This window comes from Rasamsonia byssochlamydoides (assembly GCF_041956645.1).
Source record: "Rasamsonia byssochlamydoides strain NRRL 3658 unplaced genomic scaffold VTN77scaffold_86, whole genome shotgun sequence".
Lineage (NCBI taxonomy): Eukaryota > Fungi > Ascomycota > Eurotiomycetes > Eurotiales > Trichocomaceae > Rasamsonia > Rasamsonia byssochlamydoides.
In genome coordinates this window covers 114,718-127,618 of record NW_027192469.1, presented here as the reverse complement: position 1 = coordinate 127,618, position 12,901 = coordinate 114,718, and the positions used below count along the sequence as shown (strand labels likewise).

General features: G+C 49.2%; 5 protein-coding genes across 5 annotated transcripts; 4 read left to right on the top strand and 1 right to left on the bottom strand.

Moving 5' to 3' along the window:
- Positions 1-903: 903 nt before the first annotated feature.
- Positions 904-1,477, top strand: VTN77DRAFT_9319 (uncharacterized protein; the record flags this gene model as incomplete). Its single annotated transcript, XM_069425914.1, has 2 exons — positions 904-983; positions 1,291-1,477. 2 exons carry the CDS (start codon positions 904-906, stop codon positions 1,475-1,477), a joined length of 267 nt encoding a protein of 88 aa, XP_069274000.1.
- A 1,513-nt stretch (positions 1,478-2,990) lies between these two features.
- On the top strand, positions 2,991-3,315 carry VTN77DRAFT_9318 (uncharacterized protein; the record flags this gene model as incomplete). Its single annotated transcript, XM_069425913.1, has 3 exons — positions 2,991-3,143; positions 3,201-3,216; positions 3,278-3,315. 3 exons carry the CDS (start codon positions 2,991-2,993, stop codon positions 3,313-3,315), a joined length of 207 nt encoding a protein of 68 aa, XP_069273999.1.
- Positions 3,316-4,458: 1,143 nt separating this feature from the next.
- On the bottom strand, positions 4,459-6,077 carry VTN77DRAFT_9317 (uncharacterized protein; the record flags this gene model as incomplete). The annotated part of the gene is made up of 2 exons (XM_069425912.1): positions 4,459-5,549; positions 5,606-6,077. 2 exons carry the CDS (start codon positions 6,075-6,077, stop codon positions 4,459-4,461), a joined length of 1,563 nt encoding a protein of 520 aa, XP_069273998.1.
- A 760-nt stretch (positions 6,078-6,837) lies between these two features.
- Positions 6,838-9,077, top strand: VTN77DRAFT_9316 (uncharacterized protein; the record flags this gene model as incomplete). The annotated part of the gene is made up of 9 exons (XM_069425911.1): positions 6,838-6,964; positions 7,053-7,093; positions 7,146-7,210; positions 7,257-7,730; positions 7,784-8,284; positions 8,343-8,498; positions 8,554-8,614; positions 8,683-8,827; positions 8,881-9,077. The coding sequence occupies 9 exons, from the start codon at positions 6,838-6,840 to the stop codon at positions 9,075-9,077; spliced, it is 1,767 nt and encodes a 588-aa protein (XP_069273997.1).
- A 1,033-nt stretch (positions 9,078-10,110) lies between these two features.
- On the top strand, positions 10,111-12,901 carry VTN77DRAFT_9315 (uncharacterized protein; the record flags this gene model as incomplete). Its single annotated transcript, XM_069425910.1, has 7 exons — positions 10,111-10,353; positions 10,990-11,138; positions 11,274-11,394; positions 11,476-11,929; positions 12,050-12,189; positions 12,317-12,729; positions 12,811-12,901. The coding sequence occupies 7 exons, from the start codon at positions 10,111-10,113 to the stop codon at positions 12,899-12,901; spliced, it is 1,611 nt and encodes a 536-aa protein (XP_069273996.1).

The following is a 12,901-nucleotide window of genomic DNA, read 5'->3' as shown; positions in this document are numbered from 1 at the left end:
CATGATTCGGGGTCTGTCATAGCCGAAAGGCTCGGTATGGACGTTAAACTTGATTAATAATAATAATAATAATAATAGTCGCATCTCATGCTATCAGCCTGGAGAGAACCGTACAAGGCGAGGACATAATGTCACCGAGGTTGAATAGTCGACGTGTAAGGAGCCTGAGCAGCCTCATTCCCCTTCCATGCGGCCAGCCTACTTCATCCCGAGGTAGTAGGAACCTACTATTAAGGAGATATTTAACAGAATCAGTATACATTATTACCTTTTATGTAGATCAAGGTATTCTAGTAGGGGTCTATCTCTATAAAAGGCATTAGTTTAGGGTTCTTAGTATTGTATCTCTTGCTTGTCTATGGCGACTTTCTCTTAGTGCAAGCACAAGTCATTCAGACCTTACACATGTGACGTTGATTGTTGTTCTCAATTTCCTGGAGCAAATTGCGTCCACAAAACACATTAGAAACGGACTATTAAATACATTTCGAAATTGTGTACATAGACAATGAATATGATATATGACTGTTTTTTTTTATATAGTCATTCGAACATTTTTTATGTCTCCAAACCTAGCCCTTGACCTACCTCATTTTAGCATGAAAGTTTTCTGGCATTCAGCAAATGAATTCGGATTGTATTGGCAGCTATCGAACAAATATTCGAGGGGAACTGAACTAGTAGCTAAGCAACTCAACCGTTTCCTGATTAGGAAATTTCTAATGTGAGTGACAGTCACAGGATCAGTCACCTGACTACATCTCTGACCTTGCCATCACTTGATTTATAGTCACTTCGAATCATCTCACAATGGTATATAGTAAGATGAAATGAACACAGCAGAACGAGCAAGCTTTCCATGCGGTACGATCCTGAATCGGGGAAACCAGCCACAAGAAGAGAATGTTTCGCGACAACAAAGATCGCCACGCCACAGGATGGACGCAATGGTACACATGTTTGGAAGAAGATCCGCCGGCCGAGTAAGAGTCGGAGAGCAATCAAGAAACCGAATGTCAGGAGTAGACCAGCATGCATATCGCGGACGATTTGTATATTGCTGCTATTGCTGGATGGTGAATGGAAGTGAACACCATCTTGCCAGCTGGGATGTTTCTGCCAGAAGCGAAGCAACCGCCACATTGCGCCCAGGACGTGAAAGATCCAGTAGAACGTTTCTGGAAGACTATCACCAATTCGATCGACTTGATCAAATCCATCAACGACAAATAGCCGCGATGCAGCGTCTCGGGGATTCTCAATGCAGACAGTCTCAAGCTCCAGATGCAGGACCGATGCCACCCGTGTCGTTCAGCAGCACGCCATCCCAGTCCGGAAAATTTCGAAACGAAGACGCGAGAAGACAGCGGTGATTGTCGTTCACCAGCTGGAAGCCCGTGTCTGTGCAGGGATCGTAGACGAGTCGTCAGACGGAACGCGCAGTGGGAGAGAGGTGGACACTGAGCTGTCAGCATGAGCAGCGATCGAATTGCCAATCAGCAGCAACAGAAATTTGTCTCACCTCACTTCAAACCTAGGATTCGATTCGGTTTCTAAGAAGAACAACCGATTGATCACGGATTGCGTTTCTTCGACCGTCAGAAAACCGTTGTTTTCAGGGTCGCGCAAATAGACCAGGTCTCAATAATAAAGTTGTCTATGTATACATCCGCTAGCACCTTGTCCCCAAGAATGTGGTTTTTTTATCCAAACAGATTGATCTTTCATTTGGTGATCAGAAGTGGAACAGACTCTGATTTTCGCGATCTCTCAAGTGCTTACATTACTATATCTTGAGTCTGTCATTCTTACTGTATTGAGTCCTCTCCATTGCAACATAAACTGATCGGCCATTCTATGCCCCAACAAAGCTTAATAGACATCTATGTTAGTGAGAAAACGCCTTTCTGATCCAATTGGATTACTCGACTCTTATTCTACTACTCAATATGGGGTACCTGGCAGCAGGCAACAAACAATAGAAACACTATTATAGGATTTGGCCCAGGAACGTGTCATGTTGAAATATCAGCATTGGTATCTGGTGTACTACTGCAGTCTCTACGACTAAGATCTTACTGTTAGGGTGGCTGGAAACTTCAGACAGGTCTGGGGTATTGCGGGGACATTGCACGTCATGATAGACTACTAGTCAGCAGATACTTGTTAGAGTTAGCCTTTGACATCTCAGGGTTCGGATATGGACAACTATTAGGATTGAGGTCCTAACATAGCCAGCTTACCGGAAGTTGTATGCTCAATTCGAGTAACAAACTCTCAACATTGTTGGATTGTCTCGACCAGTTGACTGGGACAATTGGCTTCCCAGGATTGAACTCAACAAGGTACATGATACTTTTTCGGAAATCCGTAGAGATAGTTCACGGGCGCAGACTTGCTCATTATAGTAAGTATTAAAAATAAAGCACTCACTCGTGACCTTCATAATGGGGACTGATAGCTAATGTCTCCGATGCTACATTGGCCCCGCTACCGAGTATAGAAGACGACGAGAACATGAGTCTAATCAGCCTAAGTATCTTTACGTTCGATGGTACTGGGCATAAGACTATATGGAAACACATTTTCCCTAAACAAAAAGTATTTTTCAGTCTACGACAAGTCACAAACTTCGTGTCTCGAGAGTGGATCGGTCACACATTGCCTCTCACCCCTCACTCTATCATGTCAAGATGACCAACCCCCACAGGCTAGATCTGGAAAATACACTTAGAGCTGGTTTTGAATAAGCACCACAATATTACAGCGTCAGCATGAATCAAATCTTTGCGGGTCAAGTCAAATTCACGAGTATGTGGTCCGGACTTCGGCCGGGAAACGCATCAGCGCTTCCTCTTCTTGGTGAGAAAGACGATCGCCTGATCATGTGCTTCGATCGAAAGGCGAACCCTGTTTCTCTATAAAACCCCATCAAATCTGTCCCTTCACATCAAGTTCAGCAAGAAAATGAAAGTCAAGTTTCAAACAAGATGCCTTCTCTCTTCAACATCAGGCTCGTCTCAGGTCTCGCTTTGGCAGGCCTTGTTTCAACTCTGTTTGGAACATGTGTTGCTGCAACTACTGCTGCTGTTTTTGAAAAGGCTACCCCAGGAGGCCGCTTTCAGAAACGCACGGAAGGCAGAGTATGTATCTTTTGAGAGGCAGGATTGGGAACTGATCCACTGACGATATGTATACAGGTTTACATCTGTACTGGTGAGAACTGACTGGGGAATGCAACAGCCTGTATGCTACTAATTCCTTTGGCCCTGACCAGGACACTGTTTGCCAGCTCTTCATGTGGGTCGCTCCTGAAAGTGACCAGGTAGTTTGATCGTTTCTGACAGACATTCACAGAACCACCGACTGTACCATACCAGGGTCCTGCACTAGCAATGAGGGATGCCCTGACAAAATCGACATTAGCTATCCAGGTTCTGGAGATTTGTCCTCTCTCGGTAATGGCTGGGGTGATGCGATTGGGTCCTTCGTTTGCGGTGGACCAGATGGCCCTGTGTTTTAGAATGTGACTCGTTTTTATCAAATGCCAATTCCTGTCTCTTGTCTCTGCAGCTTGAGATTGACATCCAGACTTCTTCTTTCTAAACGATCAAGGATTTGAGTATTTATATTAGGGCTCTATGCTGATATGTCATGCTCACGTCGAGCCAACTGTTGACCATCCACTCTTTTTGACTGATTCGTTTTGTTCTCTTCTCCTATATTGTACATATAGGCCTGATCAATATAAAATCACCCTCTCTTGCTTCCTAATAAAAGGGCAGATGAATCAGAGCAACCAATAATAGGAATGGGGGGTAATGCAATTAGTACATGAATCCTGTCATGTGCGTTTAAGACTCTAAAGGATCAAGTAGAAGAAACAAGTGGATGATTAAATAACAGCATTGCCATAAAGGTAGACTGAATGATATAACTCTAACGTGGGACTGGTCTACCATCGATGACTACCTACAGCCTCACAGCGTCTATAAATGTATCGACATGATTAAAGCAGAGCTTGGCCGACATGAACCAAGGGCATTGGCTCGATGGAGGGCTGAACACCCGGTCATCAAGATCTGAGAATTCTGAGAAGGAATGGCTGCTGGGATGTCGAGGAATAGTCAATGCCGCATTGGTCATGGAAAGTGAGTATGGCAAAATAGCTTGTTAGTATAATATTCTCTGAATGCATGTGCTGAGGATTAAACTTTTGAAGCAACCACAGGAAAATGGATCATCTATACGTAGTTATATCAAGAAGCAAGCAATGAATAGGACTATGAAGGAATATAGATATATTATCGACACTTCTGTGTGATGGGAAAGTCTCCAGAGCAAACGTCTGACATTTGTGTGACAGTAGTAATTGAATAAATACAGTCTGAATCTAGACCTGACTACCGCTTGATTTGATATCAACTTGACGGTGAGCTCGACGTTATTTATTGTCGCTTATCGCCAGCGGCTGCTCCCCTCTCCACCCATGGTCTGTCCATGGTAGACGTTCGCGTTACCGTAGAAGCCCCTGTGCTGTCTTAGATCGGGATACGAAGTATCCGACATTTCCTCAGGTTCTTGATAAAGCTCCTGTTCAGCCTGGCCATCGTACCCTATTCTTGGCTGCTGGCCTTGGACTGTGTAGGGATAGGCATAGGGAGAGGAACCTTGCATTTGATTTGCCTGTTGGTTGAGACTGTGTCCTGGATGGGACATATAAAAACGACCCCGCTCTGCTGGCTCAGCGTGATATGTTGAAGCCCGCCTTAGCATGGTTGGCCAATGTGATGAACGTCGGCTTCGCGACGACGACATTGTCTCGCCGGTTGTATGCCGCTTGAAAGAGAACTTGCTCTCCCTCTCCTCGGGCTTGCGACTCGATGCGCTGCCTCCGGCAAACCAGCCAAAGAGACCCTGACTCTGGCTCCGGCTCTGGCTGTGACTTCTTGATACGCTGCTTGAGGTCCTGGACCTGTGATGACGTTTTGTTTGTCGTGGTTCCTTTGTCAACGAGTCGATGCGGACTGGCGAGGAGTGAGCTGATGATATGATCCAGCGTCTTGCGTGGTAAGGACCGGGTGTCTTATGGACAACCATCACTGGTTTCACCAGCTGCAGCTTCTCTTGGCCTTCTTCCATGGCAAGTCGTATGACACCAGGGTAAAGACGGTGAAAGTGATGTCCGGCGTCGTTGCTGCTGGTTACCGTTCTCCATGTAGCAAGGTCCTTCGAAGTCCACGCCGAGTCGGTTTCCCCGATGGAATCAGTGTCAGCCTGTTGGCCATCCTCCGGTCTCCAGGAAACCATGTACTGTTGAATGGAACACCGCATGGCTTGATGGAGGTGAACAGCGGACTCAAGGACTTCCTGTCGCAGCCGATCCTTGTGTTTGGAGAACGTGTCACCACCGCTGAGCCAGCCTGACAGCTCATCTTTCAGTTCATGCCACAGAACAGACACCTCTTCTTCCTTCCGCTTTTTGAAGGACTCGGACGCACACAATGCGGTTAGGGTTTCGGATTTCCACTGATAGACTCTGGACGGTGCTGCCACCCAACTCATTTCAGTACGCCGAAGTGAATGCCAATCCAGGCAACTGTACCTTTCCCCATCCGGAGCATTTCAGCCTCAATATCCTCCAGCATAGCACGCTGCTCTTTCGTCATTCCGACCGGATATGGTTGCTGCAGGAGGTCGAAGATATGCCGCCCAATCACGAGCGACAGGATGAAGTAGTGGACTGTCTCGAGATTCTTCAACTCCTTCAGCTTTGGGTCAGACGCAGCTCGGCGTTCAGGGTCGAGACCAAGGTGCCGCAGCTTATGTGTCCTCTGTTCTCTGTCGAGAGCGTCTCGGTAGATATCTTGGAAGTCGCCGTCTTCGTCACGCGACGCGTAGTCAATCCATGTCTCGATCGCTTGGCAGATCTTTTGATAGTCGTCCCGGACGGCCCCATCTGGCACCTGGAAGTCTCTATGAGACAGCTCCGCCAGGCGTAATGTGCATTCGTACAGCTCGCTTCTCAGCCGTTGATTCTCTTCTCTCAACTCTCTCGCGTCGGCTGACATGTCCATCTTGGTGGTCCAATGGTCTACACCCTGGAGTTCAAGACCTCAGCAGAAAAGCCGTCCTAAGTGAATCAGAACAAGTCTGGCAAGCTGCGCAAAGGCCGTCACCCTTGAGACGAGGTGAGAGTGTATGAGCAGACAGGTATCTGCTCGGATTGCGACGAGGAAACAAGCAGATAGAAGAATGAAAGGCCGTGTCCCAAGCTGGCAAACTGCATCTGCACCTTCGCCAGGCGAGACACACCATATACCGCAACAAAGCACGAACCGCAGTAGTTCGAATGCACGCCGCCGGTCCTTCCTGACTCGCGGCCTCTCGTTGCAACAAGGCAGAGCGGGGTATCAAGATGCGGTCCTTCTCTCAGAGCCTCATCGGACAGTCCACTCGATTCTCGTGTCCAGTTGGATTCGCAGGACATCCAGCCTGATACCTATCTTGCAGCTCTCATTGGTGCCTGCTCAACTCAATCCATGCGGGTGTGCAATCACATTCAGCTCAACTGCAGATGGTCAATATCGCCGGGTTACACGGCATAACACTTGACCATCCACCGCTTGCAGTGGCGGCGGCTTTTCATCTCCATATGCAGGCAGGGGAGAACGAGTCCATCCTGTATGCGTCTTACCATCAGAGTGCTTGCATGGCCTTGTTGAGTTGGTGTGCTGAAGACTTGAGGTCTGGTCAATGTATAGTACATAATAGATACATAAATGGCCGCTGCGCGTGACCACAATCTTCCCTTGTCCTGCAATTCCCATCCAGAGCATGTCATCGCGTTCACTCTTCCTCCGTGAACGAACTATTACAGACTCGCGGAATCCCAAGTGTTTCAAGATGCCGAGATCTGGCGGTGACACGTTGAAGGTGAAGGCCTTGGTTGCGGTCGATTTTGGTAAGCTACCTGCCAGCGACAGGGTCGCTATGCAAAAGGGGAAAAAAATATAAAAAAAAAAGATCGAAGTGCTAACTAACCCCCTTAGGAACGACTTTTTCTGGGCTTTGTTGGGCGCTTACCGACAAGGTAAGTACGCGAAGCGATAGGGAGTGAATCTTGCTGATAATTTGGTTGCCAGCCTCAAGACACTCAGCTCATTCAACAATGGCCTGGTGAAGCTGCCAGCCATGACAAGGTTCCAACGTGAGTAGCCATACAGGCAGAAAGAATGCGACTAACGCTTGCATAGGACGCTGCTCTATAGGCGGAACGGGTCCCATTTCTGGGGTTATGAGATCAAGGGTACCGTGCTGAGACACGAGTGGTTCAAACTAGGCCTCTATTCCGAGGCTGAAGAATCGGATCTCGTGAGGGACTACCCAAGCCTCACTGCATTGCATACGGTTTATGGAGAATATGACAACGAACAGCTCGTGATCGACTACCTGACGAGCCTCCGCAAGCACGCAGAGAAGGCAATGGAAAGCAATTATGGGCCCTACTTGTTCTCCAAGATGGCGCGAGAATACATCATCACCGTGCCGGCGGTATGGTCCGACAGAGCCCAGGACAGAACCAGGAGGTGCGCGCAGCAGGCCGGAATGGGCGACCATGTTCAAATCATCACGGAACCAGAAGCCGCGGGCATATATGCCCTGGCCACTATTCCCGCCATCGGCTTGAATATCAATGACACCTTTGTTCTCTGTGATGCAGGTGGCGGGTGAGTCTCCTCTTCATCATCAACGATCACAGTCCGCTGACACAAACTTGCAGGACTGTTGATTTGGTGTCGTACACCGTCGCTGCGCTGAAGCCGATTCCGGTCCTCTACGAAGCCGCGTCGGGATCCGGCGAGCTGTGTGGAAGCATTTTCCTCAACCGCATCTTCGCGCAGCTCTTGAAGGACCGGTTCGAGAATTACCCTAACTGGGATAAAACCTACCAGGCTGATGCGTTGAAGGCGTTCGAGGATGACATCAAGAAGAACTTCATGGGAGACACCACACAGAGATACATCATTCCCGCCCGCGGTCTCCATAAACCAGAGCTGGGGATCCGGAGGGGAAATCTCGAGATCTCAGGACAGGATATCAGAGACATTTTCGAGCAAGTGATCCCGAAAATCATCGCCCTGGTGAAGGGGCAAATCCGCGACACTCAGAAGCCCGTCAAGGCGGTGCTCCTGGCGGGTGGGTTCGGCTTGAGCGATTACCTCCGGGAAAGGATCCAGGATGCAGTTGGGGAGCATGTCGAGGTGAGAAAAGTCGCGAACGGGTGCGTGCAGAATCACCCAGACTCGATGGGTTGCAGGATTGAGAACTTAATGGGACAGTGCAACGGCCATTGTGAGAGGAGCCTTGATCCGAGGACTGTCCGAGAAGCAACCGGGGCTTGCAACCATCCGCGTTAAGTCCAGGGTTGCTCGGAGGCATTATGGAACCGTGGCCTACGAGTACTTTGTTGAAGGCAAACACGATGAAAGTAGAAGGTGTATACACGTAGGTTGGAGTCGGGTTCCAGTCAGCTGCTAACAAGAACAACAGACGGCCAAGTCCCTTTGGGGATAGAGATCGCGTCGAGGCCATGCAGTGGTTCATCAAGAAGGTAAGTCATATGACAGCTGGAGACGGTGGGTTGGCTGGTGCCATTCTAAATGGAGATGCGATTCCTAGAATTCGCATATCGAGGACTCAAATCCAGTGAGGACTTTGCATGAATTCTACTGGGACCTCAGTGTCTTAAACGGACCACCAAGGGTCATCGAGATGACGATCTACGTGAGCGAGAGTCCCGTGCCACCGTTGTATTTGGATTCAAGTAAGTATTCATGATCACTCTGCCAGCAGGGGGAGACTGGTAACCTGTTCCAGATGTCTCCCAACTCGTCAAACTCAGCGTGAATGTCAGCCGGATTCCACCCGGGAAGTTCCCAAGGGAGCGCGGAATGGGCCATCAGTGGTTCTACAAGATCCCCTACAAAATCGAGACGACGATTCACTCGGGAAGCATCCGCTTCGCCTTGGTATACAATGAGGAACGCTTCGAGGCTAAGGCAGAATTTGTGTAGGAGGCTGGCATACGGAAGAGCAGCCCTTTGCATGTATTCAACAGATATGTGAAACTCGGCTGAGATATTAGTTATTATCAATTGAACCTGTCACAGCACTAATATTTCACCTAACCTTGCGGTGTAACCATAAAGTAGCAGTCTCCCGTGATTGATGAACACCTATCCAAGCGAAGAATCAACGGACTAGCGTGCATTCCAGCTGCCGTACTTATGGCCTTTTTCCGCCTATATATTACGGACGAGAGCGAGGTATGTCAGCCCCGGAATTACACAACCATTACCTGCCTAAATAGCTGAAGGGTGCCGGGAATGGTTTTTCTGTGGCTTCATCCCTGTCATTTTGTTGGCTCAAATCCCAGTCATTGCTCTAGCGACTGCATAACAGTGCAACCCTGCACGGCACGATATTAATTAATGCTATACGACCCTCCTTCAGCCTCGTTGGTAGAGCCTCGCGCTGGTCCCTTCGGAGGGACCCTGCCGTAAGCGCCGTGATTTTCACGACAGGATTGATGTGCGGGGAATACTCCAGAGATGAATGTCGTCTATCTTGTGTTGCATCCGTCAGTACTTGGTTTTCACTTCCTTTTACTTACCATAGGATTTCATGTCATGTCGCTGTTCAGTCATTGAATCCCAGACAGTGAGCTGCTCCTGCCACTGACTCTGCCAGAGTAAATGCTTACAATCTTTCTTCGAGGAGCTATCAATCATCATTTGGATTCGAATGAACGATTAAGCTCGATATCAATGGCAGCATAGCGTCGACTCTCGACTCCCCTCATATCAAAAGCATCGGTACAAGATGTTTGTATGAAACAGCCTGCCTACATGCCTACTCACGTTAATTTGTCTCCAAGACTCGCACATAGCTTCTAGGAACATGGCGAACATCTAAGAGTGTCTGGCGGCTGGCTTGCTTGCAGTTAAACAGGGCTTCCACGCTGTCCTCCCTAGTTGCGCAAACAAATCTCAACCCGCGTCCGGATATCTATATCTGAATGTATCGACACGTTCACGACATAAAGCCATGACTCAACAGAACGACGTCATAGCGATCATTTTGATTGTCTTCATCATCACCGGCGTCGTTGCGGGCTATCTCTACTATAGACTGAACAGACCACCGCGTGATGTTCGATCGCCACCGTCAACGCCGCCTCTCCGACCACCACCACCAGCACCACCACCACCACCAGAGGCACCACGGCCCTGGATGGGAAATGCAAATATTGTCCAGCCTGTGCGAGGGAACCCGAATGTTGTGCAGTCCGTGAGGGGACATGCCAATGTTGTGCAGTGACCAAAGCTTTCCCCGGGTGAATCCAGACATTGCCTCGATGGCCAGCCGGGCGGAGTCTTCGTTTCTTTATAGTGGTCGGTTGATGAGTGCTCGTTAGCTCGACATGAGAGGCGAGCGGCGTTTTGCTGGGATCTGGACGAGACTGAGATTCAGGAAATCAATGGTCTAGAAGACGTGTGTGCCGATGTAGAAGATCGAGGTTGTTGGGATGCTCAGTTAAACACACAGTCTTCCTCAGTCAGCAGGAAAAGACTCGCATTTGCTCTCTAGTTGACAGAGAAGCGTATCGGAGGCAAATGCTTTAATTGGAATATGGAGGAGTATGGAACTTAGGAATGCCTCCGCTACTATGACGATGCATCTCATTACATGGGAGAAGTGTAAAAAAAAAACCACCAAGAGACAGGAAGGAGGTAGGTATAAGACAAACTTCATCATTTTGACCTCGGATCTATCAGAAAATTCCCACTCGGCTAAAAAGAGTGCCATGACAACTAACTGTTGGACCTTTTCTGGTTGATAGAATCAGAGGATAATGCGATAAAAAACACCCCACGACTTCTATCTGCTTGAGGACCACTGACACTGAGCTTGCCTTCTGAGCAGATGTGGTCTCATCCTAGACAGAGGGCATTTTTTCATGCAAATTTGTTGGGAATGAGCATGAACATGGGCATACCAGTGGCAAGGGTTCTTCAGAAACCCCCGGCCCACGCGGATGAAATCCAAGCCATCTTCGAGCAGCTGGTTGGCGAGTTTGCCACTAGGCCTTATGGAAGGATATTCCTTATCGAGAGTATTTATTTTATTTCTTTATTTCCCAAACTACATGATTTTTTTTTCTTTTTCTGTCCGGAGTGAATTTATATTTCTAACGGAACTGCAAACAGATTCAATCCCGCGAGCTATGCTCTGCTCAATCCAGACCATCAGACCGAACATACAGCGTGGGAGACTCCCACCCCTGTCTACTGGACGCAGCATGGCTATGTGGTTGTGCGCGCAGACGAAGTCGGCACACGCCAATCTCCCGGATTTCTCAATGCCCTCTCAGCCAGCACGGTTGACGCGTTCTTCGACCTCATCGAATAGGCTGCCGAGCAACCACGGTCTACGGGCAAAGTCAGCCTGCTGGGGATCAGCTACTTTGCAGCGATGCAGTGGCTGGTTGCCGCCAAGAGTCCACCTCCCAAGGGTCTTGCAGCAATCGTTCCCTGGGAGGGCTTCTCGGACCTCTATCGTGACGCCGTCCGACACGGCGGAATCTTGTCGAGAAAGTTCTTCCAGACTTGGTGGGACAGACAAGTTGCATCGAATCAGTACGGTCTGCCTGGTCGAGCAGCACGTCACTACGGTCCAGACACTGTTGATGGCGACCTCAGCGAAGAGGACCTTCGACGTAACAGGGTCGACCTGCCGGCGGATAATGGGAAACATCGATACCGCGATGATCCACTTTTTGCCTCGGTGAACGGGAACCTGGAAGATGTCACCGTACCGGTGCTTAGCGTCGCCAATTGGGGCGGCATCGCCCTGCATCTGCGAGGTAATGTTTACGGATTCATGCACGCAAGCTCCGAGTTCAGATACCTCCGTTTCATCGTCGGGCGACATGACCTACCTTTTTTCGAGACTGAAGAAGTCGAACTTCAGCGGAGTTTTCTAGATGCCTTTCTGAAGGGAGACGACCGGGTTGGCTGGTCCAAGAAAGGCGCCGTGCCGGCTGTCGACTTTCTCGTGAGAAAGGGGGATGTTGCGTCCAACTTCGCAAGGAGGGCGGAAACAGTATACCAAGTTCTATCTCTCGTACGAAGGTGGCCTGTCATCTACTCGTCCCGAGATGACTACCCCGCGAAAGCGAGGCTACAGAGCGATGGGGACAGTCCACTCGCGGCAGTCCATCTCGTTCACGACTCCTCCATTCTAATCCGAGACCGAAATCACCGGCCATATCACCGCCCATTTAAACGTCTCTGTCACGGGGGATCGATGGGGTCCTGTGCCATCTGATATCGATCTGTTCCTGACCCTCCGCGATCTGTCCCCTTCAGGCAAGGAGGTCTTCTACACGCGGTCCTTTGGCGATCCAACTCCTGTGACGAGGGGGTTTTTGCGCGTCAGCCTGCGCAAAACCAACCCAACTCACCCACATCATCGGGAGTGGCTGCCTCATCGCGATTACTATTCCACGGACGTCCCGGTGATCCCTAATGAGATCTACGCAGTTGACGTGGAGATCTGGCCAACCAGTGTTGTAGTCGAAGCTGGGGGACGACTCATTTTGGAGGTCGCATCGGGGGATACAACGGAAACGGGGGTGTGGGAGCATAATGACCCTGTTGACAGGTAGGTGGAATTCCAAACATGGACAAATCTTTTTATGTATTTCTGTGGATTTTACTTAATATTCTTTCTATTCTACTCCAGGAGTCCGGACGATTTTCAGGGGGAGAACTACATTCACTTTGGATCGGGTTATGTCAATTATCTGACCCTGCCTGTTATCCCTTTGCAGTAG